The sequence below is a fragment of the Canis lupus genome, chromosome 24, assembly GCF_048164855.1.
Source record: "Canis lupus baileyi chromosome 24, mCanLup2.hap1, whole genome shotgun sequence".
Taxonomy (NCBI): Eukaryota; Metazoa; Chordata; class Mammalia; order Carnivora; family Canidae; genus Canis; species Canis lupus.
The window spans coordinates 47937430-47964014 of NC_132861.1; the positions used below are offsets into that span (position 1 = coordinate 47937430).

General features: G+C 54.2%; 1 protein-coding gene across 5 annotated transcripts in view; it reads left to right on the plus strand.

Moving 5' to 3' along the window:
• Positions 1-20168, plus strand: part of SH3BP4 (SH3 domain binding protein 4) — an 83424-nt gene extending 63256 nt beyond the window's left edge. For all 5 annotated transcript variants that reach the window (XM_072796778.1, XM_072796775.1, XM_072796779.1 and 2 more), the window contains 4 exons: positions 5565-5810; positions 10134-12490; positions 16845-17033; positions 18073-20168. In XM_072796778.1, the coding sequence (XP_072652879.1) occupies positions 5693-5810; positions 10134-12490; positions 16845-17033; positions 18073-18297 (2889 nt within the window). In that variant the 5' untranslated portion in view covers positions 5565-5692 and the 3' untranslated portion in view covers positions 18298-20168. The remainder of the gene's footprint in view (positions 1-5564; positions 5811-10133; positions 12491-16844; positions 17034-18072) is intronic.
• The last annotated feature ends 6417 nt before the right edge of the window (positions 20169-26585 follow it).

Here is a 26585-nt window from a genome sequence, read left to right on the forward strand (position 1 = left end):
CCCCCCCCCGCCTTTGTCTTTATTAAAATAGAATTCTTAGGGTGCGGGGGTGGTTCAATCTGTTAAGCTTCTGCCTTCAGCTCAGGTCGTGATCTCAGGGTCCTGGGATCGAGTCCCACGTCGGGCTCCCTGATCAGCGGGGAACCTGCTTCTCCTCCCCACTGCTCATGTGCACTCGCTTGTGCACACTCTCTCTCTCTCAAATAAGTATGTAAATAAACAAATAAATATTTAAATATTTTAAAAATAGACTTCCGTCCTTCATGGTCCATGTAGGTCTCACAGCAGAGGAGGAACGGAAGCAGAGTGAGTCCTGTGGCTCTCAGAGCTTACACTCTCTTGGAGAAATCGGGCTGGTGACAGGAAAGCACGTGATCTGTCGTGTTGATAAGGGAAGTAGGGAAAGAGGGTGGAATCAGGGATGTCAGTGGAGGAGACATTTGACATTTGTCCCTGCCGATTAGGTGACATTTGAGCAGGCCCTGGATAGAGATGGGGCATCGCGTCTGGAAAATATGTAGGCATGGGCCTCCCAGGTGTGGGAATAGCAGGTGCAAAGGCCCTGAGGAAGCACTTCAGAAGGGTCCACAGAGCCAGCAGGACCCACAGTGTGGGGCCTTGAGGTCACTGTAAGCTCACTAAGCACTAAGCAGCTTTCAGAGGGTTTTGAACTGTTGGGACTTTGGAAACATTCTGAGTGCTGAGGGGTGGGCTCCCGGAGGGCAGAGTCGGGTACGGTGGACTTGCGGGGAGGAGCTGATGCCTGCCACCGTGGGGGTGCCGAGGTCGGGCGGAGGTCAGGTCCTGACCGGGGTGTGTGTGGTAGGGTGGGGTCGGGGGGTGCTTTTGCCTGGTTGCATGTGCCATTCAGCTGTGACTGAGTTGGTGAAGCCTGGCAGGGGCTCGAGCTGGGTTTGGACCCAGGACGTTCAGGACGGACGCCTGTCAGCCCTGCAGGGCCCCTCGGTGACCTGGGTCTGGAGTCCGGGGGTCACTTGTCAACTGAGCAAGAACCGGGCCGCGTCTCCTTGTGCTGCTCGAGCGTGCGACCCTGTGGCTCCTTAGAGCTTCCCTAGTCAGAGGGAGACGCCTGCACGTCATTCCTGATCCATGTCTGGGAAGGCAGGTGACAGATGTTCCTTGATATTACTCTCCTAGTGTCTCTTTGATTGCAGGCGTTTTTGAACCATGTACATAATTAGGAGAAGAGTAAAAATAAAGTAGTAAATAACCTGAAAATATTAAAATAGGGTAAAGGGCAGAAAATGCAGAGGGAAGGCAGCCTGACGTGCAGCAAATGTAGTAACAGGGAGCAGTCGAATCAGGCACCACCAGATACAGTCTCGAACCTTCACACACTCATTGTAAAGCAAGTCGGAGCGTCGCTGTCACTTACCCCACCGTGGCTTTTCGCACACGGCAGGGACCCATTCCAGGGGCCGTGCTCCTCGAGCTCCGGCGACTCGAATTTGGAGCTCGAGGACGCGGACTGCAGATGTGGGCCCAGCACATGAGTCACCCGGGAGGCGTGCAGGCCGGTGGGGAGGCGGGTGGGGCGGGAAGGGTGGAGGGAGAGGACCGTTTCCCTGGAGGCACGGGTGGGGGGGCGTGTGTTCAGGGTGCAGACGCCCAGCCGCCCCGGGCACGCTCGAGAGGCAGCAGGCCCGCGTGCGGTCACCGACTCACATGGGTGTGGAGGTGAGTGACAAGCCTGGAAGGGCAGGTGGGAACCGAGTCGTAGGGGGGCTCCGAAGGCCGGGGCAGGGAAATCGAACCTCACTGATTTGAAAGCTGTGAGCAAAGGGCGCCCGGGGTGGGGTTCAGGGGTTGAGGTCGGGTTCGGCTCTGGCCGTGATCTGGGGTCCTGGGTTCGAGTCCCGCGTCGGGCTCCCTGCAGGGAGCCTGCTTCTCCCTCTGCCTGTGTCTCTGCCTCTTTCTCTGTGTCTCTCATGAATAACTAAATAAAATCTAAAAAAAAAAAAAAAGCAGTGAGCGACCCTGCCGAGTTTGGAGCTGGGCAGTGACCTGACCTGGAAGGGCAGCTTTGAGAGGAGAGGGCCCCATGGACGGGGCGACGGGAGGAATCAGGCCTGCTGCACTCCGGCTTTGGAAAGAAGCGCCTAGCAGGGTGCTCGAGCACGGAGCGTGGTGTTGGCCGCCGCCTCCCGGGCGAGTTAACCTCCCGAGATCTCTCGGCGCCTGGTTCTGGGGTGGGTGGAGGTGCCCAGCTGCTCTGTGAGCCGTCCTCCTGATGGTATCTCCTCAGGGAAGCTTCCAGGTTCCAGGAGGAGAGTCTGCCCTCTTTGCTGTAAAATAGCATCCCCAAGGGGCAGTGGTAAGTGTCAGGACTTGTCTGAGGACCGTCCCCCGCTGTCCCAGAAGAAAGATTGCCATTCTGGGCTTCACACAGGGCATTGAGCACCAGGGACAAACGCCCCCCGTCCCGCGGAAGAGGCTGCATGAATGAGCGTGTTGATGCTCGGCGGCCACCCGGTGTTGATGCTCGGCTTCGGTCTGGCTGATGATAACGTGAGGCTGTCAGAACCGTACAGTTGGTGGCTTATCTGCTCCTTGAACGGCACCCCCTGGGGGGGGGGTATCTGTGCTTCTAAAAGGACTGCAGATCTCTTTGTGGAACTGCTAACACGCCTTTTGGCTCTGCCCTGGCTCGGGGTAAAAACTACGTCCCCATCAACAGTAAACAACGTTTAAACAGTGATCCAGATGCAGAGGATGCCTTCTCCTTGCCCTCCCCTGAGGCCCTGGTTCACCCCAAGCTACCTTCTTGGTCGTGGCAGGGAATGCAAGAATCACATCGCTCTGAGCGTGTTTATCTGCTGGTCTATCTGCCAGCCTCCAGATTCTTGCAGGTGCTCGTTGGAGAGCCCTGGCGTGTTCTGTAGGTGTCTCAGGTGCACAACTGGCTCCCACTGTCCACCCCTCCTCCCCCATCCCCGGATCACATCAGCCTCATCCGACCTCACCAACCTACCCTACAGGACGTTGAGGGAGTTGGGGCTCGCCCAGGGGCCTCTTGCCCATCGCCACCTGCACCTGCATCCCGCGCCCTCCCCGCACCGGCCCCCACGGCCTCTCCTGCCCAGTCAGTACCAGCACAGCTGCTCCTCTTTCCCTCTGGCAGGCAGTAGCCAGGCTCTCCAGCCCCTCCGTGTTGCAGCACGGGGCTCCCCGAGCCGGCCTCGGGGTCCCCGGGGCCCCACCAGCGTGGGAGTGAAGCCACCTCTGGCAGTATGCTATGCCTCATGATGATGCCCATCTCGGCTTTTCTCTTAAACCCTCCGTGAAATCATTTCTTCCTGCTGTGAGTGGGAAATCAGGTAACATGCATTGAAGAGGAGGTGGGATGGCAGGTGCTGCCCCTCCTTTTTTGTTCTGGGTCATTCTTGAAGCTTGGGCAGAATGGTTTCTCCCGGGAAACTCCTGGACCCCTTTTCCCAAAGCACACGTGTGCTGGGGTCCGTGTGTCCTTAACCGGGACACCAGCCCAAGGCGTGCACGTGGGTGGAGGGCTGTGGGGTGGATTCGGTAGGAAGAGCATCCTTTGGCCTGAGCACGACCCGGAGTCCTCGGCCTCGTGCTCAGAGTCCTCGGAGCAGCTCTGCACTAGGTGGGGAGCCTCTCATGGGATGGGCAGGGGGTGCCAGCCAGTTTTCACAGCACCCTCCCCACCCCTGTGCCCCCCATTTCTTTGGCTGTGTCTGTCTGCTGCTTCCCCGGGAGGCACAGTCCGACCTAGAATCTGGGGTAAGGAATCATCATTAAATTTGAAAGTCCACTCTGCAGACACAGGTTATGGGCTCAGGACCATCCTAAAGGCCCCCTCCCCGCGGCCTGTCCTCCCCGCCCCCCGCTCCCCATCTACGAGTCCCATTTTCTCTGTGTTGGTTCTCTCCAGAAAGTGGGACTTGTCTTTCAATTTTTTTTAAAAAATTTTTATTTATGATAGGCACACAGTGAGAGAGAGAGGCAGAGACACAGGCAGAGGGAGAAGCAGGCTCCATGCACCGGGAGCCTGACGTGGGATTCGATCCCAGATCTCCAGGATCGCGCCCTGGGCCAAAGGCAGGCGCTAAACTGCTGCGCCACCCAGGGATCCCGGGACTCGTCTTTCAGATCCAAAGGGTTTTCTCATTCTCTCATCTCAGCGACGGAGCTTAATATCATGGCTCCTTTTTGAAGCCGGGCTGTCCGGCAGGTGGGCTTGGGTTGCGTCCTGGTGCCCGCGGGCTCCCACCCTGGGCCACAGGCTTGCCTGGCTCTGCGTCCAGCTCCACGCCCCCTTCTCTCCAAGAGCATCCCAGTGAGGATGTGGTGGTGTGTGGCAGAGAAGGAAAGAAATCCTGCCTGGAGCCATTGCCAGTGGGTCGCTCGGAGCCAGGACCGGGGCTGCTTGGCGGGCTCTGGCTGGGGTGGCCAAGGTGCGGGGGTCCACAGTCGTTGATCTTACATCGACGTACGTCTTACATGGATCATCCTATTGATTCACACACATCGATCGGGACAGGGCTGTCCTTGCCACTGGGAGGTGCCTCTGAGGAGTGAAGGCGGCGCAGCTGGGCCAGCACGTTCCAGCTGTCTCTGCAGAGCACAGCGAAGGAAGGCACGAGGGACCTGAGCCCGGGTTCTATGAGCCGCGATGAGGGGGGGAGTGAGGGTCGCCTGGCCTCGGGCTGCTCTCTGCCCCTGCCGGCCGGGGTGTGTCTCCCTGTTTCCCTCGAAGAGCGTGGAGGACTCACTGCTTTGAGTCCTGGCTCCTGGCTGCTCCTTTTCCTGCCCACAGCCAGTCATGTCTCAATCTCCAGAACCCCCCAAATGCCTCCGGAAAGAAACAGGCCTTGGCGTCATGATTCTTGTGCTCTGTCCCCGGGACCTTCTTGCGCCGGCTTGGTAACACCGGGTGCATATATCACGGCTTCATCTGCGCACGGGACGCAGGGATGACTTGGAGGCGGAAAGCAGCCTGTGTATTTTATCCAGGATGGTCGTTTGTTGGGGAGCCAGGGAGGATTTCAGGGGAGCATGGGCATGGAGCGCTCCCCTCTCACCCCACCGAGGCGGGGTTCCAAGGGGCGCGCGCTGAGCGCCGCTCTCCCGGGTGTCGCAGCCGCAGCTGGGGCCGTGCCTGTAAGGGACCAGCCGTTGCCTGGGCAGACAGATTCATTTCTCCTTTCCTGAACCCCAAAACTGGCTACGTGGGCTGTGCAGATCCTGTTGGTCCTCCTCGTTCACTGTAATGAACAGGCTGGCCAGGTGTTAGAACAAATTTCACAAATTTCACAAACCCCATCGTGCCCCAGGACAAAGGGGTGGAGACACCAGGCCCTGCGCAGCAGCAGAACAGGAGGAGATAGGCTGTCGGAGCACAGAGGCTCCAGGGGGTGAGCCCTACTCTGTTCTCCTGGGCCAGGAAAGGTCACGTGGGTCTGTCTTTATTGGCGCGGCCTCTGGGAGAAAGAGGATTCCCACTTCCCCTAAAATCACTCTTCAGCCCATGTTTCACTTGCTCAAGGGAGATTCTCGTGTTTTCTTCCCCCCGCCTGCAGGAAGAAGCACATTGCCGAGTCGACCCCATCGGGCAGCATGGTTGCCTGAGAAGAGCTTCAGCCAGCGCTGGGACACCCGGAGGAGGAGATGAAACCTTAGCCGTCCTCCCAGGAAGAGCGTTTTCGAGATGGCAGCTCAACGGATCCGAGCTGCCAACTCCAGCGGCCTCCCTCGGTGCAAGTCCGAGGGGACCCTGATTGACCTGAGCGAGGGGTTTTCAGAAGCGAGCTTTAATGATGTCAAAGGTGAGCTCACGGGGCGCCTGGGTGGCTCGGCTGGTTCAGCGTCTGCCTTCAGCTCAGGCGGTGATCTCAGGGTCCTGGGATCGAGCCTTGCATCGGGCTCCCTGCTCAGCGGGGAGCCTGCTTCTCCCTCTCCCGCTGCCCCTCCCCCAGCTCGTGCTCCCCCCCCCCAATAAATAAATAAAATCTTAGGAAAAAAAAAAAAGAAGAAGGGTGAGCTCATGGGGACACAACCATGGCTGGGCGCAGGGGGCACAGATTTGCAAGTGCTCTGAGACCCAAGGACTCCTCCGCCTTAAAGGCTGCCAAGTTCCCATCCAGATAATTCAAGTTTAGCTCTCTAAACTTTGTCAAAGGTGAATCCAATCCTAAAGCAATAACCACTTGTTTTGGGGGTTTTGGGGGGAGGGGATTTGGTGTATTGGGAGGTTTTGAATGTTCCCCTTGGTAATGCAACTTTTTCATACAGGATGTGTTTATGTTTCCTCTTTTTGAGAGTTTTGGTGACATTGAGGTAGGGTGCTGGGGGGCGAGGAGAGAGAGTGGTCAGCCGAGGAAATAGTGAGAACTGCTAGAGAGGAAAAGGTGGTCTGGGGTCAGGGTCAGCAAGCTTCTCCTGTAAGGGGTCACACAGGAAATATTTTAACCCTTGCAGGCCCTAAGGGTCCCATCACAGCTATTATGTGCTGTTGCAGCTCGAGGAGGGAGAAGACAGTAAGCGACGGGCATGGCTGTGTTCCAATAAAGCTTTATTAAAACAACAATAAAGGGGCCGTTGTTTGCTGGCCCCTGCTTTAGAGGTGAACCTGGGGTTAATCGCCCTGAGCCTCGGAGTCAGTGAGAATGGGTACTAGTGGGTCATTTTCTTCTTAGAAGTCTACTCTGACCGTGGTAGGTGCTTCCTGGTGCCACGCGATACAGCATCGTCGTCATTAGGCGCCTTCCCTACGACATTTACCCCAAGGGGTCACGGTTCCCCGCTGGGCCATCCCGGGTACACTGAGCAGTGGGAGCTGATCTTGACCTTTATGTTTTTATCCCCGGCACAATGTCAGTGCTAAATAAATAGTTCTTGAACCAAACCGCAGTCTCCCAGGTGATGATGTGACCCTCTTCCCCGATGTCCTAAAAACCACACGTACCACGTTTCTCTCTCTTCCTAATCTCTTCTCCCTTCACTTTATCCTCAACCTCTCCCTTCCCGTCTGTGCTGTATGCTCGGAGCCCTGAGCATCGCTCTAAATGTTCTTCACACGAACAGATCGGAGAAGGAAGTTGTGAAATTTTATTAATAAGAGAGGCGGCGTTACCAGGTATTGCTGTAAATGGTGGGACCATTCATTTCTCACTGTTCAGTCGTGGGCATTGTCCTCTTACTTTATAGGCGAGCTAATTATGGGGAAAGCTGGGACACGTGAGCATCATTTGTGGGATTTGGGCTGGGCTCTTGAATTGAGAGAGCTGAATTTTTTAAATAATCACGATGACCCGAGAGGTGTTAGGGTCCTAACAGAACACCCTAGTTGTGGGGGGAAGACAAACGGGACAATCCGGGATGCGAGCTGGGGCTGGTGAGCCGAGAGGCCTCGATGCCCACGGAGACCCTGGACCCACTTCCCCAGGCAGCACTGCAGCCGGGCGTCAAGGTGGTGATTTATTCCAGCCAAAACATCTGCTGCAAAGTTCTCTGCCCCTTGATTAACCAGAACTGAGGCAAAGGGGTAAAAATTAGATTATTCAGTGCACTGAACTCCCTGACATGCAGGGATTTTTTTATTTTTTTTATTTTTATTTATTTTTTTGGTATTAAAATCAAGGATAGCTGTGAATCTTGGGCAGTGCTCCCCAGAATTCATTAAGATGGGATTTGATAAGGATTCTCCTGCCTTTGAGGGGGTGGACGCCCCTCCGGGGGTCCCCAGGTGCTCTGTGACAGTGACTGATGGAGGGACCCATCTGGCAGGAGCTCACACCAGAGCCCACTTCCCCGGGCGGCCCGGCAGGGAGCAGCGCCGTTTCCCATCGCAGGAGCCTGATGCTCGGGGTGCAGTACGTTACCGCTTCTCTGCTGAGGAGAGTGCCTGGAATTTTAAGTGAAACCATTTTTATTCCTCAGTCTGGTGAAACTAAAGCGATAATTTGCATTGATACATTTTCTTAGGCTATCTACAAAGCCCGCTTAATAGCTTTTGGTTTTTAATTTTAAAAATATCACTCTAAGGGGATTGTTCTGGGGAACATAATAGGGATATAACTTCTGAGGGATTCTAACAAGATTTTAATAGCTGGCAAGCTCTCTGACTTTCATTTGGTTTTAATTTTTATGTGACATTTTCATTAGAGGTGCCAAAGAGACAAAAAGGGGGCTTATATTTCTGGAGCCCATGGCTCAAAAACAAAGGGAGAGAGATCTTTTGTTGTCCCCTGACCCCAGCCTGACCCATCCTCCTCCCCACCCCTCGCTCAAAAGGCATTCCCTGTGACTTGGCTGTTTTTATTCACTCCCCTACCTTCACTGTTGAGAGATTTCTCTTTGGGGTAATTGTATAGCACGGTACAGCCAAGGAAAACACCCTGACCCCATTACACAGATATGGCCTCTCTGTCGTGTGCATGGGAGATGAGCATTCATTCTCCGAGTATTGGCTGAACACCTGCCATGTGACAGGCTGTCTTCCCGGATTACCGCTGTGAGCAAAACAGACCCTAAGGGAGCTTCCACCCTAATGGGGGTGACACAGCCCCCTCCCAACAAATAAATAAGTAAACCTATCATTTATATATATATGTGATATATTGATTAATGATAAGTGCCACGGGGAAAATAACATCAGGAGGACGGGGGGTGGAGATGTCCACTTTAGCATCACCCTTTGTGAGTCCTTATTACCTTGGGCTGAGTAAGCATCATTATGCTAAGGACATGATCAGAGAACCTCATCTTCACCAGAGCCCGTTGGGGAAAGAGTCTCAGGCTCCGGAAGCCACACGTCTTCCAAAGGCCCGGATTGGGTCCCAGGCCCAGTGACCCCAAGCCACATTCCCTCCCCCCAACACCCCGCATGGAGGGTGGGGCCTTCAGCGCCCCGGTGAGCTTCCTACCAAGCATCACTCTCTAACCTAGTTCGTGGAAATAAAATAGACACGTCCTGCTTTCTTCTCCAAGACTTTGCAAAGGAAATCCAGTTCAGTTTTCGTTATTTCTCTTCAAAGGAAGAGGACGCTGGCAGACGGTGTGTTTGGAGGACCAGTGTCATAGGCTAGAATGTGTATTGCCTTAATCCCACAGCAGAGAAGATGTGGGTGTAGTTCCACTCAAAACACGGTCCTTTCTTCCAGGCGTTGGTTACAGGAAGCCAGAGGATCCGCAAACTCCGTGAGACAAGGCGCAGTTAGGGTCCGGGCTTATTTAGTCCTTTCCGAAGGAACTTTCTTCGTCCCCTGGATGTACGTTGTCGTGTATGGGAGGGAGAGAAAACACTTAGGTATTTAATTACCCGTTACTTTTCAAAACACACACACACACACCCCTTAATTCGCCGCTCCGTGTACTGTCTACGCCGGCAACGTACGTAGTTCAACGCCACGGACCATACATTAGTTTGAGTCCCTGTTTAAAGTGTTGGGGTTTCTCAGACTTCAACATTTGCTCGGAAACAACGTGAACGACACCAGACATAAGCCTCTGCTCTTCGAGGTACGCGGGAGAGGGCGCTCCTGGGTCGTCCTGAGTGAGCCTTTAGAGGAGGCTGGAAGAGATTGGCCTCAAAAGTCTGATTTTGATGAAGAACGGGTTCGGCTTGTCTAGGGAACCCTCCCCACCCCGTCCTCGTGTTCTGTGTTGAAGGCCAGAGCATGGCACCGGCTCACCAACACGGGGAGCTGCTTTGAGGCTCTCGTTTCCCCGTCCCCGGCTGCAGGCAGTGGGTCACTCTGCTCAGGACGTTGCTGTTTCTAAATCCGCCCACCTCCAGCTTCTCTCCCTACCCAGGGGCCGCTCCGGTAAGCTAGGCACGTGAGAGAACCCGGGTCAGAATGAGATGGTATCTGGGGCACCCGGCGGGCTCGGTCTGCGGAGCGTGAGACTCGATCTCAGGGTTGTGAGTTCGAGCCCCACGTTGGGTGTAGCGATTACTTAAAAATCAAATCTTTAAAGATTAAAAGACATTTTAAAAGTGGGACGGCAGTTTAGTGATCCCGGGGAGACAGGGTCGGGCCAGCTGCCCCCGCGGCGCCGAGCGAGCTAGAGTCCACGCCGGCGTTGGCCTTGGCTGGCTTCTGCTAACTGCCTCGCGCTCACCACCCGTTTCTTTGTGTTTTGTGCAGTGCCTTCTCCCAGTGCCTTGCTAGTAGACAATCCCACGCCCTTTGGAAATGCAAAGGAAGTGATCGCAATCAAGGACTACTGCCCAACCAACTTCACCACCCTGAAGTTCTCCAAGGGGGACCACCTGTACGTCCTGGACACGTCGGGCGGGGAGTGGTGGTACGCGCACAACACCACGGAGATGGGCTACATCCCCTCGTCCTACGTGCAGCCCCTGAACTACCGGAACTCCACTCTGAGCGACAGCGGGGTGATTGACAACCTTCCCGACAGCCCGGATGAGGTGGCCAAGGAGCTGGACCTGCTCGGGGTGGGGATGGATGACAAGGGACCGAGCAAAACCTACAGTAACAACCCTTTCTGGAACGGGGCCCAGACGAACCCGTTTCTGAATGGGAACGTGACGGCGATGCCCAGCGTGGATGAGCTGATGCCCAAAAGTACCGTGGACCTGCTCCTCTTTGACACGGGCACGTCGTCGTTCACGGAATCCAGCTCCGCGACCACGAACAGCACGGGCAACATCTTTGACGAGCTGCAGGCCACCAACCGGCTCCAGGCGGAGGCGCCGGGCAAGCGGGACAACCCGTTCTTCAGGAGCAAGCGCTCCTACAGTCTGTCCGAGCTGTCCGTGCTCCAGGCCAAGTCCGACGCCCCCGACTCATCGGGGTTCTTCACGGGCCTCAAGTCGCCGGCCCCGGAGCAGTTCCAGAGCCGGGAGGACTTCCGCGCCGCCTGGCTGAGCCACCGGAAGCTGGCGCGCTCGTGCCACGATCTGGACTTGCTGGGCCAGAGCCCCGGCTGGGGCCAGACCCAGGCGGTGGAGACGAGCATCGCGTGCAAGCTGGACAGTTCTGGGGGCGCCGTGCAGCTGCCCGACACCAACATCAGCATCCACGTGCCCGAGGGCCACGTGGCCCCCGGCGAGACGCAGCAAATCTCCATGAAAGCCCTGCTGGACCCCCCGCTGGAGCTCAACAGTGACAGGTGTAGCAGCGTCAGCCCGGTGCTGGAGGTGAAGCTGAGCACCCTGGAGGTGAAGACCTACATCATCTTGGAGATGAAAGTTTCGGCCGAGGTGAAAAACGACATTTTTAGCAAAAGCACGGTGGGTCTCCAGTGCCTGAGGAGCGACTTGAAGGAAGGGCCCTATGTCCCCATCCCACTGACCTACAGCTACGGGGACACGGTCCAGGTGCAGCTAGACAACCTGGAGCCCTGCATGTACCTGGCCATCGTTGCCCACGGCCCGAACATTCTCTACCCTTCCACGGTGTGGGACTTCATCAATAAAAAGATCACGGTGGGGCTCTATGGCCCCAAACACATCCACCCCTCCTTCAAGACAGTGGTGACCATCTTTGGGCATGATTGTGCCCCAAAGACGCTCCTGGTCAGCGAGGTCACCCGCCAGGCGCCCAGCCCTGCCCCCGTGGCCCTGCAGCTCTGGGGTAAGCATCAGTTCGTCTTGTCCAGGCCCCAGGATCTCCACGTCTGCATGTTCTCCAACATGACCAATTACGAGGTCAAAGCCAGCGAGCAGGCCAAGGTGGTGAGGGGGTTCCAGATGAAGCTGGGCAAAGTGAGCCGCCTCATCTTCCCCATCGCCTGTCAGAACCCCGGCGAGCTGTCCGACTTCACCCTGAGGGTTCAGGTGAAAGGCGACCAGGAGGCCATCCTGACCCAGTTTTGCGTCCAGACTCCCCAGCCACCCCCTAAAAGTGCCATCAAGCCTTCCGGGCAGAGACGGTTCCTCAAGAAGAACGAGGTCGGGAAGATCATCTTGTCCCCGTTTGCTGCCACCACCAAGTACCCGACTTTTCAGGACCGCCCCGTGTCCAGCCTCAAGTTTGGCAAACTGCTCAAGACCGTGGTGCGGCAGAGCAAGAACCACTACCTGCTGGAGTACAAGAAGGGCGATGCCATCGCTCTGCTCAGCGAGGAGAAGATCCGCCTGAAGGGGCAGCTGTGGACCAAGGAGTGGTACATCGGCTACCACCAGGGCAGGGTCGGCCTCGTGCACGCCAAGAACGTGCTGGTGGTGGGCAAGGCCAGGCCCAGCCTCCTCGCGGGGCCCGAGCTGAGCACCTCGGTGCTGCTCGAGCAGATCCTGCGACCGTGTAAGTTCCTCACCTACATCTACGCCTCCGTCAGGACTCTGCTCATGGAGAACATTAGCAGCTGGCGCTCCTTCGCCGACGCCCTGGGCTACGGGAACCTGCCGCTCACCTTCTTCTGCCGGGCGGAGCTGGACAGTGAGCCCGAGCGGGTGGCGTCCGTTCTGGAAAAGCTGAAGGAGGATTGCAACAACACGGAGAACAAAGACCGAAAGTCCTTCCAGAAGGAGCTCATGATGGTAAGTGCTCCCCAGGGTTCCGGGGCCCGGCTGGCGAGTCACTGGGCCGGCGTCTGGGCGCGTCCTCGCTCCCCGAAATACTCAGGCAGGGTTTCGGTGTGCACTTGCGCCTGGAGGTGGGCATTTGTGGGGGGCCCCTGGGGGGACCCCGAGGCAGGTCAGGATGCAGCATGGAGGGCGCCCACCGTTCAGGTGGCTTCTGGCTGGATTTGCAAGCTCCTGGGGGGTCTCCGGTGGATCCCTGGGCACAGCGACACTCATGCTCCAGCTGCCTCTGTTTTGATCTCTTGGGAGAAGATCCCTGGTCCATCAGATTCCCGACAGGATCTGCGACTCTGAAGTGTTCAGAGCTGCTGGCCCAAAGTCTAGCTTTATTTTGATGAGCGTTTTTCTCTCCCTGAGACTCCCTCGTTTCTCCTCTGCCTCCTTTTTTTGCACATGTGATTAGGGATTGAGGGCGGCCTCTGTTTCTCCGGCATGACTGGGAATCGCGATCGTGAGAGGTGGAACGGGGGACGTCGGTGTCACACTACAGGGCACACCCGGGCCTCTAGCCAACGGGGAAAGCATTGGTGGCCCCCGCACGGCCTCCCGCGACCCGGGCTCTCCACCCTCTCAGCTGCCCACCTGCCTCCGCTGGCCTGTCCTGGCCGGTTGGCTCCGAGAAGCCCCATAACGTCCTCTTGGCGTCCCGCCTCGCGTCTGGGGCCAGGGCTCAGAGCTGGCGCTGGTGCTGGAGCCGCCAGGGTGACGCCACCGGGCTTGACGACCAGGGGTCACCGGTGGCGGCTGTGGCCAGGGTCGTTGGGGTCCGGGGCCGGGCTCTTTGGAGAAGGTTCTCTGAGAAAGAGTTACTCTAGGATACGAATCAGGGGAAGGGCGGCTGTTTTCGGGAGTGAAGCAGGAGGGGAATAAACCCCTGGAGCCTTGGAAGGTGATAGAAAGAGGGGCGAACTGGGAGATTCGGGGAGGGGATGTGGGGGCTGGAGAGGGTGGTGTGGAGGGATTCTCAGGGTCGGGAGAAAAGCCTCCGCACCCCGCAGAGAGGGGCATTAGTTGCCGTTGAGGTGGCTCCTGGGGTTCCTGCCGGGTGGCCCCGGAGCGGGAGGCTCTGCTGCCCTCGCCCATGTGGGGGGCGGCCCTCGGGACGTCTGCACACCTTGGGAATAGAAGCACAGGTGGGATTCACAGCAAAACTGGAATTGTACCTCCCCGGCTTTTCACGAGAACATCTCCTGCAACAGGGCTTGGCAGACTGGCTCCTGGGCCGCCTGCTTTTGGCAGTGACGTTGGGCCGGACCGAGCCGTGCCCGTGGGTTCAAACACCATCTACGTTGCCTTCAGTCCACACCGGTGGACTGGGGGGGGGGGGGGTGCAGAGACCGCGTGGCCCGCAGAGCCAAGACCTCTTCCCTGCCTGGCCCTTGGTCGAGAGCAGGTTTGGTCACCTGGCTCCAACTCCGGTCCACTGGGCGAGCGAGCTCGCTGCTGGAATCAGCATCGTCTCAAACGGGATTTTTTAGGATTACCCTTGTGTGTGTGTGTGTGTGTGTGCGCGCGCGCTTGCACACGCACGGGGAAGTTACCGAGGAAGCTACGGGGAAAGGAGCCAGAGCCAGAGCCTCCTGCTAGGAAGCTTTCTACTGCCAGGACCCGGTGGCACCCAGGCTACGTCCTTTAAAAAAAAAAAAAAAAAACGCGTAAACTGCCCTTTGGTGGCGGTCCCTTCAGCAGACCTGAAGTTAGCAGGGAACCGCGAGCCTCCATCCCTGTGTTCACCCCGCGCCGCGCGCGCCCCGCGATCCCTGGCCCTTGCCCGGTGCTCCTGGGGACAGAGCCGCCCTCGTCGCTCCTGCTGGGGCGACCCAAGTCAGAAGCGTGATTCTGGGACGTTCTGTTGCCTAGAAAACGAGGCTGCCCCCGGAGCCGGGCCAGTGCTGAGCACACGGACGCACGTTGGCCTGTGTGCGCTGGGAAGCCGCGGGCCAGTGCTGAGCGGGGACACGGAGGGACCGACCGTCCCCACCCTGTGGCGACCACGTGCCTCCCCGGGACAGCAGGTGGCGGGGGGAGCACCACTACACAGAACTTAAATCCGGAATTCTACCGATTTATCCCGACGTCCCCCTGTGTTCTGTCTTCTGAAACATAGATCTATTACGTATTTATTCCTTAAACAGTTTCACCGGAGCGCATCAAAATTCAAGCAAGAACAGACGTTTTATGAAATAACGTAAATAGCTGACGCGTCAGCCTAACCCAGATCCCTGTTTTATTTGAGTCCGTTCCTGACGCCGGGCAGTGAGTGCCCTCGGAACTGCAGAGCCCCCCCCCCCCCACCGCAGCTGCGGACCCCGGATGGGCCACCTGTGCCGCAGCCTCTCCGTCACTCTGCAAAATGGGGGAGCTCAGCACCTGCCTGCTGGGGCTTGTGAGCAGTGCGCGAGCCCAGGCCCGGCTCCCCGTATCTCCCCACCTGCAGTAGCTTCTTTCAGACCACACAGACCAAACCAGAGAAGGACCACGAGGTCACCCTCCGGCTCCCTTCCGGCTGCCCGTCCCCGGGCCCGCGGCAGCACCACCGTGACCCGTCATCACCCCTGTTCTGAATTGCAGAGAGTGCCCCGCTGGGGCGTCCAGCTGTGCAGTCGGCACATTGCTGGAAGAGCCCCCATTGCTCCCTCCCGTCAAGCTCCCCCGGTGTAAACGGGACGCGGAGGTGAGGATACTCGGGCTGAATGAGCGGCGCCCTTTCAAGCAGGCGACGCAGCAGACCTCAGCTGCTCAGCCCGGGCCACCCGCTGTCCTCGCAGAACAGCAGGCTCGGTTCTCATGGGGGCTGCGTGCTCGGCTCAGTCGGGAAGGGGCTGCGGGGGGCCGGGGGGGCGTTGCTTTTAGCCTGTGCTCTTCGGAGTCTTGGCGCGACAACAGCAGGTGCTCAGATGGAGCCTAGAAGGACGGAAAGAACACCAGGTGACGTTTCCTGCTTCTGGCCTCTCCGGGCTTATGCCCCCGATCTGAGGGCCTGAGGAACCGTCTCCGGGCTGCCTCTGGGGCCCACTTTTCCTGCTGTTGGGGTATCGTCTGCATCTGCGCTGGGCGGCAGAGGCCTGGGCACGGTGTGAGGCCCACGTGCGGCCGGCGACCATCGCAGGACTTGGGTGACAAGCCTTTTGCATCTCACGGCAAGCAGACCCGTGGGCTGCTGGTTTGCACAGGCTGATTTGATTTCTGTGTCCTCAAGCCCCCAGCGCGAGGTCACACGGGACACGTTGGAGCGTTGAGCCCGGTGTTGGAAGCCTGCCTGGTCCGGCCCCTTCCTAGAGGGGGGAGCAGGTCCCAAGGTGGCCGCCTGCGGGTACAGGCCCGGCGGGGACATGGGCCAGGCTCGGTCCCCTTGCCTCCTTCCTTCGAAGGGTGGCGGGCATTCTTTTCCCTTCTGAGTCTCCGCAGTTGGTGGGTGACTCCTGTGCTGAAGACACACTAGAAAGTTCTCTGAGCTTGGCAAAGGAGGAGTCCTACCGATTCCAGAAACTGTTCAGATGGTGCTCCCGGGCTCAGCCTTGGGCCTGTCCGTTCTCATCCTCCACAGGGGCTTCCCTTTGCCCCCCCAAACCTGAGAGCCCAGGGGTCGGTGTGCACCCCAGGCCCAGGTCTGAGCCCTCTAGCCCGTGGCGCTCCTGGTCCGGTCCTCTGAGCCCTGGGCGTGTGGCCCGTCTCCGTGAAGCATCACCGTCTCCAGCTGCTCCCACGGGAGTCAGGACAGGGCAGAGGGTAGCGTCCACCCTCGCCCCATCAGTCAGCATCCCCAGGCTGCCGAGGCGACGCGCCCCGGACTGGGTGGCCCAGCACAGCAGAGGCGTGTTCGCGGGCCCGCTTCCTCCTCTGGAAGGCACGGTCTGGGCCAGGCCTTGCCTCTGGCTCCTGGTTCCTCTGACAGTCCCTGACGCTACTTGTCTTGGGGCCGCCTCACCCCCACCTCTGCCCCTGTCCTTGTGTGGACTTCTTCCCTCTGTCTCTGTCTCCCTCCTTATAAAGACCACCAGGCACGGGATGAGGTGCTGCCCTAACCCACCAGGACAGGTGGCTTTAACTAAGGACACCTGCAAACACCCTATTTCCAAATACAGTCGTTCTGACTTTGCAGGTGGACGTGAATTTGGGGAGAGAGCGCAGTCGAACCCAGTCCACCCTGCAAAAATCATTGCTCTCCCTCCATCCTGTGGGCCTCGGCCATGCTGGGGCCCAAGGGGCACATTTCTAGGCCTCTGAACTTTGGAGGTAAAGCGTGTGTGGCCTCTGAAAGCAGAGCCTGCCCTCTGACCTGCCTCGTGCTCTGCTCCTTCCTCCCCAGGCCTTACTGAAGATGGACTGCCAGGGCCTGGTGGTCAGACTCATCCAGGACTTTGTGCTCCTGACCACGGCGGTGGAGGTGGCGCAGCGCTGGCGGGAGCTGGCCGAGAAGCTCGCCAAGGTGTCCAAGCAGCAGATGGACGCCTACGAGTCTCCGCACCGGGACAGGAACGGGGTCGTGGACAGTGAGGTGAGCCTGGGCTGTGGAATTCAGTCACGACTGTGTCTGCTTTCCAGCGTGTCGACGGGGGTGAGGTTGAGAAAGCGTGCATCCAGCACGTGGTGGGCTCCCCCGGGTGGGGCGCAGCTCCTCCTCCTCAAGGCCACTGGCTGGGAGTCCGGCCCTGCCGCTGACAAGGCCGCTGGGCATGAGGTGTCCGCAGAACCGCCCACCCCTGATTGTCCCGTTCTTAAGTGACCATCCGTCAGACAGAGCAGAGTGCCAAGGGAGCCCTTGGTGGCCACTCCTGCTCGGTCACTGGCCAGGTCTGTGTTGGTGACATTCCAGGGCTCTGTTGGGTAACGTTGGCTGGAGCCGGTTGGGTTCCTCCTCAGAGATTCTTTGTCTTCTCTCTTGTTGGCGAGGGTGGCCGGAAGCTTCTGGAAAGCTGGGTTTGGCCTGAGATTCCTAGGAAGGAGGATGTCCCAGAATAAGGGCGTCCTTTATTAGCACAGTGAATTTCTAAAGAAATGGCCCGCCTAGAAAATGCAGCAGGGATTATTAGGTATTTTCCTTTTTTTTTCATGATATTATTTATTATATATTTATATATATTTAAATATATATTTCATGATATATTTATTTATTAATGAGAGGCAGAGACATAGGCAGAGGGAGGAGCGGATTCCCTGTGGGGATCCTGATGTAGGATTTGATCCCAGGACCCCGGGATCATGACCTGAGCTGAAGGCAGACGCTCAACCACTGAGCCACCCAGGCAGCCCGCAGCAGGGATTGTAAGGAGAGAAGCCCTTCGTGTTTGCTCAGACACTCTCTCCTGCCTTCCTGCGCTCGCACAAAACACGTTCTTCCCTCAGAAACGTGCTGGCTCTGGACAGAGTCGGTTCCACCTGTTTCTCTGGGTTTGTTCCACTCTCCAATGAGAAACATAAATAATGAGCAAAGGGATTGGAGTTAATAGGATCGAATAATAGGATCACATCTCTTACTGTCCCCTCATCTTTTCTTCCCCCTCCCTCCTTTTCTTTGGGATGACTCCACCATCCAGGCCATGTGGAAACCCGCCTATGACTTTTTGTTAACCTGGAGCCACCAGATCGGGGACAGCTACCGGGACGTCATCCAGGAGCTACACATAGGCCTGGACAAGATGAAGAACCCCATCACCAAGCGCTGGAAACACCTCACTGGGACTCTGATCCTTGTGAACTCGCTGGACATTCTGAGAGCAGCTGCCTTCAGCCCAGTGGACCACGACGACTTTGTGATTTGAGCGGGTACATGCCCACCCGCTGCTGCTCCGGGGCACCCGCCCTCCGCCTGTCCTGGAGGCCCGTGTGGTCACCTGGCGCATGGTCACCTGGAGCTGGGGAGGGAGGAAGGGCCGGCTGCTCTGACACATCCGGGCTTCCTCGAGGCTGGACCCACACCCAAGGACCAAGCACACACAATGCTCCACGGTCCTCCTCCATCACGGGGGGGCCTGAAGGGAATTTCTACTGCAGGTTGTTGCCAATCAGATAGCTTTCTATTTGTTAGGTATAAATTTAAATTTAAAAGTCACTTTTTTTAAAGTATGAGGGGAGGCATATGAGAAGGGTGGTATCTAATTTTTTTAATGGACCATAAAGGTTAAAAAAAAAAAAAAAGAAACCCACCTTAATAGGGGCGGATGCTGTTGAGGTTTTTATGTTATATAAAGACCTTTTTAAATTATGTTACAGATGTATATATGTATTTAAAGGTCACTGGGGGCATTTGTGATTCCCAGCCACCCTTTGCATTTCAACACTTAGCACGGAGAGACGCTTGTTCAAGTGTTGGACCTCTTTTGCTCTCTACTTGTATAAAGGGTAAATCAAATAGGAACGTGGTTTTTCAGTAGATGAGTCCAGCTCTTGTCCATCCTTTCTGAGAATGTCCCAGGTCCTGCTGTCCCTTTTCACCTGCATTCTTTTCTGTACCTCCGCCTCATGTTACAGTAACCGGTCAGCGAGAGCACATGCAAGCCTTCTCTGAGCTTTATTTGGCAAAGTAAAATCCTACACGAGCAAGCAGGTGCCCTTGAGATGAAAAGACAGCTGGGAGCTGGCATTCTTGGTGGCCCCCACCAGCATGCAGGTTGTTCAAGAAAACTGTGCCATTTGCAGTGTGGTAGTCCCTGCAGGCTTCAGCCACCGCCGGTCCTGTTTCTTCGTGGGGGCACAGGAGAGGAGAGCTCAGGGCTCTCCTCCCTGTGGCCACTAGGGAGACTTCACCACGAGGGGTGCCCTGCGCTAATGTGTGTGCAGCAGTGCCTGCCGCCACTGGCCAACTCTCCACTTCATTCTATATGAAATCCACCTCTCTCCCTTTCTGGTCATACCCACGTGTCCTAGGAAATAATAGCTGAGGGGACTCCATCTTGTTTAATGTACAATATAAAGGTTTTCTGAGCAGGATGGACGTTTTCTAAAATAACGTTCCCCAACCTAAAGTCAGGGATTTGCCAGAGCATTGCATTGATGACCTCTATGGTTGTAGATCGGCTTGGCTGTGTGTGGGCACGCAGTGTTGGCTTCCACGATCGCACTGTGGTTGCGGCAGCTCCGAGGGGAGGAAGGGGCAGGATTGAAGAATAATTATTTGGCAAATCAAGAGTTGATTCCCGGGAATGTGCCGGGACATGCAGTGGGCTTGTGCGAAGTGATTTGTGGGCCATTGGGATTCGCGGACCTCATGCTCGAAATCTGCTGTCTTGAAACATGTTATGTTAATTACTTACTGTAATCAATGTATGATCCCTGTTGGGCTGGAACATTCCTATATATCTATTGATTCAGATCCTGAAGACCAACCAGCTAGGGAAAAAAAAAAAATCAACAGAGAAAAACACTACTTTTTTTTTTTTTTATGCTGCAAGAACCAGGACACGCAATTCCCCAATCATCACACGAAATAACCTTAAATTCTGCTTCTCGTTTCCACCTTCATTCTTTCCAGAGATCATCTCTCACCTTCTCCCCAAAGAAGAAACAAAACCAGTTGCACCTTAAACCATGGATATTTTTCCTCAGGGGCTTTAAATAGTTTCCTATGCAACATGTCTTGTAGCACAAATTAAATTCTACAAAAGTTGCAGTAAATTTTATTTGGATATTTTAACCTATTAAGTGTGCGTGTGTTTTTCTGTACCCAACGAAACTTTAAATAAAACAAATAAAACCTAGTTTAAGTATCTGTGCATAGAATAATGGATGGCTCCCTCCCCTAAAGAGCCACCCCTAGATGACAAGGTGACCATTGGTTTAGCAGATGACTTTTATATTTTTACTGAATATTCCATAGGCCGGGGTCCAAGAAGCTCAATTAAAATCTCTACTTATTGGAGCACCTGGGTGACTCAATGGGTTAAGCATCTAACTCTTGATCTCAGTTCAGGTCTTGATCTCAGAGTGGTGAGTTCAGGCCCAGCATTGAATCTCCAGTTCCTTATTGATGTTAATTTTGACATTTGAAACAATAGTAATTTGCATATAAAGTTATGGTATTCGCAGGTGTTTTTGAGGACCAAATATTCAAAAAAAGATTCAGTTGAGAAAAAAAAGTTTCCCAAGAAGACAATTTTGTCCATAATAAATTCCTGCCTTGGTTCTCATTTGACCGTCATATATCCATGTCACATGGGGCATGTGCCAAATTGCTTGTGATCACCAAGCCCCCACGCCCTGTGTCACCTGACACCGCAGCCAAGCCCAGACTTGGCCCCAGGACCTTCCCCACAGTTGGTCACCAGATCCAGCACCCTGGTATCTCCCAACCGTGGCTGGACCTTTGCCTTCTCTCCCTGTGCTCTCCTTACTACTCACTACTCAACATCCTCCCACCTGGGCCACCGGCCACTCTCCCCTCCTGCTTCCCCCTGTATGGTCACATCCGGACTCATGCTCCCCCTTGGCTGCACCTCCCATGCACATCAGCTGCAGAGCTCCCTTGCTCACCCGCCACACTCATACCTTTGAGCTCTTCCCCCACACTGAAAGCCCCACCTGGAGCCCCACCTGGAGCTCCTTGAGGTCATCAAGTCTAAACTCATCACTGAATCCCCAGAGCCTGGTGCCACGAATGTATCACGGGAGGGACTCGACCATGACTCTGAGAGAGAAATGCATCCCTGAATGCCTATAGCTTGGCTATGGAAGGGGTAGATAGAACGGGCTTCGTCCTGGGTTTGCAATCAATGTAAAACATGCGGCCAGCAGGGAGGGCATCAGAGCCAGCTCAGTGTTTGGAGTGTTTGAAGGGTAAAACATGGCAGAGATGGAACTCAAGTGTACACACACCAAAGCAATTTTCCCATTTCTGGGCACGAGGGAAACCCTGTCAGTTGGGTCCATGATTTGTGCTGTAATAAAATTCAACTTCATGTAAAATGGATTGAAATGGCATCACCCTAAACAGTAACCTGGATTTGGGGGGGAAAGAATGCAGCCAAGTGTCCAGGCTTTGCTTCACACCTGTGGTCTATGAAAGATTTGCTCCAATTAATGATGACCTTGGTTTCAGTTTCAAAGATGAGGAAAGCAGCTGGGGGTGGAGGTGGGGGCAGGCAGTAAACAGGCCCGGCCGATGCAGTGGCCAGTACGAGCTCTGTGCACCCCCGGCTGTGCCCTCCTGCTGCATCAGAAGCAGAGAGAAACCTGACAACACACAGGCCATTGCCTGAGAAGCCAGGAGCCAGGGGTGCCACTGAGGGTGGGCACTGGGGAGGAGGCTGGGTGCGGCGAGCAAGCCGGGTTGTCCCTCTATCCCTCACAGACCTCTGCTGGAAGGTGTGTGCATAGTAGGTAAACCTTACTATTTCGTGTCCATTTCCCTAAAACCTTAAGTATTTAAAATATTTGCACTTAGCCCCAATTTTTCTTTGTTAAAAAAAATCCAGTTTTATGGAGGTAGACTTGACATATAAATAGAAGTCTTCTACTTTTAAGACCCAGTCATTTTCATCAAAGAGCTCATCTTAGGTGGGTTGCACAATAACATAAATGTGCCTCACTACTGAACTGTATTGAACCACTTAAAAATGGCTAAGCTGATAGGCTTTGTTGTGTGTTTTTTGCCACAATTTTTTTGTAAGTGAAGAAAGAGCCTCTGTTGCCTGCAAGCCTGTCATCCTGTTACGGAAACCAGGGAGTGGGCTGGGGCTGTGTGATGCAAGGCTTTAACCCCTTCTGTGCCATACCCCTGTGGCAGTCGGATAAAGCCGTAGAGTCCTCGCAATTAGGTAAATGCATAAAATAAAGAAACCTGGTGCTCACAAATGAAAGCAGCTATGTTTACATACAGTTAGCAAAAGGCTTTTTAAATTGTCATGGGAATAATGATGCTATTTTATGCCCTAAATACCAACCTAGTAGCAGGGCCTCATCCACCATAAACTCACAGAATAGTGATGAGCATTTCATGTGTCTGAGATTGAGAAATTGTTGGCAAAATCACAGGGATTTCTGATAGAGGTCCCTTGCCTGCATGCATGCCCGAAGGAAATGCTAATGCTCAGTTAGAGGTTAATGAAAATGAAGATGTAATCTTTCTTCCTTATTTAAAAAAACAGGGAGCTCCTCCTAAGGTAACTGAAATCAGATTTGCTCTACCAGTTGTTCCCAATGGCTTGTATGACAGTTTCTGCTCCAGGTTGGCCAGAAGAGTATTTTTTAAAGCTTTGCCCCCCGAGCCGATGTTCCACCTACTGAGGGAGAAGAGAACCTTGAGGACGTGAACTGGTCATGTCTGTGACTTTTTAAATATCTGAAGCCGTTTTTCTTAATTTCCCAGTTCAGTTGGTTTGCTTTTGAGAAGAATATCTGTGTAGGCATGTCCTGTGCATACAGCACAACTTTCTTTGGGGTCTTCACGTCGGGGCTCAGCAGAAGACCACCGGAACAGAGGTGTGTGCAGCATAAGCCTCGTGTGGGGTGGGCAGCGTGGCTGGAGGGCCGGTGGGCTGCTCGCCTGCTGTGTGTCTCCTGGAAGCCAGTCTTGGGCACATGGAGCATCAGGATCCTGGCCCTTCAGCCTCTGTATTCCAGTAAGGAAGATACAGACCTTTAAAATGGAAGCATTATTATCAGAGCAGACCAAGAAAGGATGTGAGAAGCCACACACCCACTCCTGTCAAAGTGATTGTTAATGAGGCTTTTCTTTTTTTAAAGGTTTTATTTATTTATTCATGAGAGACACACAGAGAGAGGCAGAGACACAGGCGGAAGGAGAAGCGGGACCCTGGGATCACACCTTGTGCTGAAGACAGATGCTCAACCATTGAGCCACCCAGGTGCCCCTTAAGGAAGGCTTCTGATTCGACCCTTTCCATTTCTCTCCGGGGGCTTCTCCTCCCATCCTGGCCACCGTCTCTCCCCATGACCCGCAACTCCAGGCTGGTCCCCCAAGTCATCCTCCACGTGGCCACCAGGATGGTCCTTCTAAAATAGAAGCCATGCCCCTTTCTGCTTAACCCCCACCTGCAGCGGCCCCGTGTTTAAAGCAGATGAATGGGAAGGGGGGCTCCCACACGCCTACCCATGGGTCACCGTTGGCCCTGATGAACTTCCACCTGTCCACACAAAATGAGAGAAATAAGCACAGTGCACTGAGGATTTCCTTCCAGCCAAATGTATGCGAATCCAACCGTCACCATTCCTTTTTGGTGTTAAAATATCCTTTAGTTTGGCAACTGATCACGACAGTAAATTGTAGGAGTTGTGGTTCTAATACCTTTCTTGGCAAAGCAAAATGTTGGCCGATGACAAATACCCATGCTTTTTTTTTTTTCTTTTTAAGACTTGAATTTTTGCACAAAGAAGGGAGAAGCAACACGAAACAGTCTATTTCCGTGGCCCTTTGCCCTGGTGGCTGTTTCTCCTAGGCCACCCTCCTCACTGCCGTAATGGCTTTATCACGTTTTTTGGGTGCTCGGCCTCTGTGGAACACTTTTGCTATATTTGGAACCACAGACTCGCAGCTTCTCTTGCAGCTAAATGCAGGCGTGTGACTATTGGATCTCTGACTCAGAGACCAGCAACTTGCAGAAGGAGGCAAGGGTGGTGGTGGGGCCTCCAGGGCAGGGGTGGCGGCAGGGCAAGGGCCCTGCCCAGCCATGTCATAGGTGGCAGTTTCCGTGGTTGGTGTGCCCGATGCAGGGGCACATTCCTCATCAAGCCAGTTCTGGACGTCAGCGTAGAGTGTGGCTCCTCCCCCAACCCTCTAGCGAATGACCCAATTATCTTTTAATAATCTCCTTTCCGGAAGAATCGGCCGGTGCCAATTTCCGTTGCTTGCACACAAGCACCTGGGCTTCTGACGAGTTTTAGTCCTTCAGGGTTCTGCTCTTATGATAATCAGACTCCCCTGGGAAGTCGTCTTGGATGCACCAAGAAAAGCCCTTCCTCTGTTTCCCTGCAGCCCTCTGCCCTTAGCACAAATATAATCCGAATCTTTCCATGTCAGAGCCGTGCATTTGCGTGATGTGACCCACAGACCATAAATTGGGCAAGGAAGATGCCACAGTGCCCGGCTCACACTCGGTATGTTCAAGCTCACGCTCAGGAAATTCTCGGATGCGTGGCTGACCGAATGAAGAGCTCCCCAGGGACCACTGCAGACCGATTCGTCCAGGGAGATGGAGGCTACGCATTAGTGCCTGAGGAGCTTAGTGTGTAATTGCAGGGGTTTCTTTTTATCAAACAAATATAAGTTTTATGGGGAGTCTATTCTGGATTATTTTTCCAGGAATTTTTGTCTCCATTCGTTTTAGTTCACTGGTCTTCCCACTATAATATCACATGTGTTCAGCTCCACAGAAGCTCACACTTGGAATAACAAGTGTTTGCTTTATTGTTCGCACATCCACGTCTTTTTCTGCATTCCAAATACAAAGTCATTTCACACCCGAGGTGTGGATGATCACACCTGGGTGAGAATAGCAGACGTGGATACACTTGGTGAACATCTCTAGCCCCAGGGAGCGGACTTGTCAGGCCTCCCTGGACACCTGAGCAAGCAGGAGGCTGGAGGACGATGGGCAGGCAGGGCGGTTGCCTGGCAACTCCAGCAGTCCCAGGGCCATCCGACTTGGGAAGAGAAGGATCTGGAGAAGTGACGCACATTCATTTTTGACTCTGAGCCTGGTTAGAACCAAAGTCTACAGAATGAAGACTTCATAGTAAGATCCAAGCTGACAAGTCAGCTTCATGGCAGGACACCCTGAAAAATACAAATACAATCCCACGCGTGGACAGACGTGCCGGGTGCGGGCGCATTCTTTGTACAACTAGTAAATTCAAAAGGATACATTGATGTGTTAAAAAAATAAAAATAAAATCTCTTTGGAAAATCAGATTCCAGTTCTCCAAGTCATTTTGCAGAACACCTTTACGTATACCTAATTATCACGTTTTCCATGTGAGAGATGAGTTGAGAAATTAAAGACGGAAAAGGTAATGGATAGGAGAGAGGGACGCGGGCACTTGACCCAGTTAGAAATAATTTATACAGACCTTGGAGATTTACGTATTTCTCCCAGGCCCTGGGAGATAGCTCTCATTTTTCAAATATTAGATTTGTGCAAAATACATAGAGAGGTACCGATGGCCGGTGTTACGATGCCATGCACAGGATATCCGGAGCTATCAAAACAAAATTAAATCTGTTTTGCATTCAGAAGTTCATACCCGAGTAAAAGGAACTCCATTTTCTGTTTGCGATGTGTAATATATTCCAAAATTATGCTTACAATATTACTGGGTATCTTTGACGCCGTCAGGCAGCACTTCTTCCTGAATGAAAGAGCCTTGCATGGCACCCACACTGCACTTCCAACAAAGCAGATGATTAGCATCATTGTTTTGGGAATGTCTTCAAAACATAAAACTTTACTTTGTGTTATTCAAGTGTTTTTAATATTCACGCCTATTTCAGTGTATTTTGCAAGTCAATCAGATTACAGCAGAGATCTAGTTAAAATATGGTAAGTGTCTTGGATTCCCATATATCTTCCTCCCAGAGCTCTGGGAGGAGGTGAAGTGGGTACCAGCCTAGAGATCTTGAGAAAGAATTCATCTATTTAAGATCATTTTTTAAACCATAGTTGCCAGGAAGCCTGGGTGGCTCAGCGGTTTAGCACTGCCTTTGGCCCAGGGCCTGATCCTGGAGACCCAGGATCGAGTCCCACATTGGGCTCCCTGCATGGAGCCTGCTTCTGCCTCTGCCTGTGTCTATTTATAAAAAAATAATAATAATAAAATCTTAAAAAAGAAAGAACTGTAATTGCCATGACCACTCTACTGATTTTTTTTAAGTGACCACCTAAAGGAGACTTATTGGGAGGAAGCATATTTTTAAATGCAGATTCCAAGGCCTTCCAAGACCTTTAGAATCAGGTGCTTGTGGGGGCCCAGGAATCTGCATTTTACCGGGCTTTCCATCAGAGTCTAAGGTGTGCTGACGTGTGAGGACAGGCTCGATTTTTAATTTCATGTTCGGTGATTTCTGTTTCTGGATAGGAGGGGGTGGGCGCAGATTCCG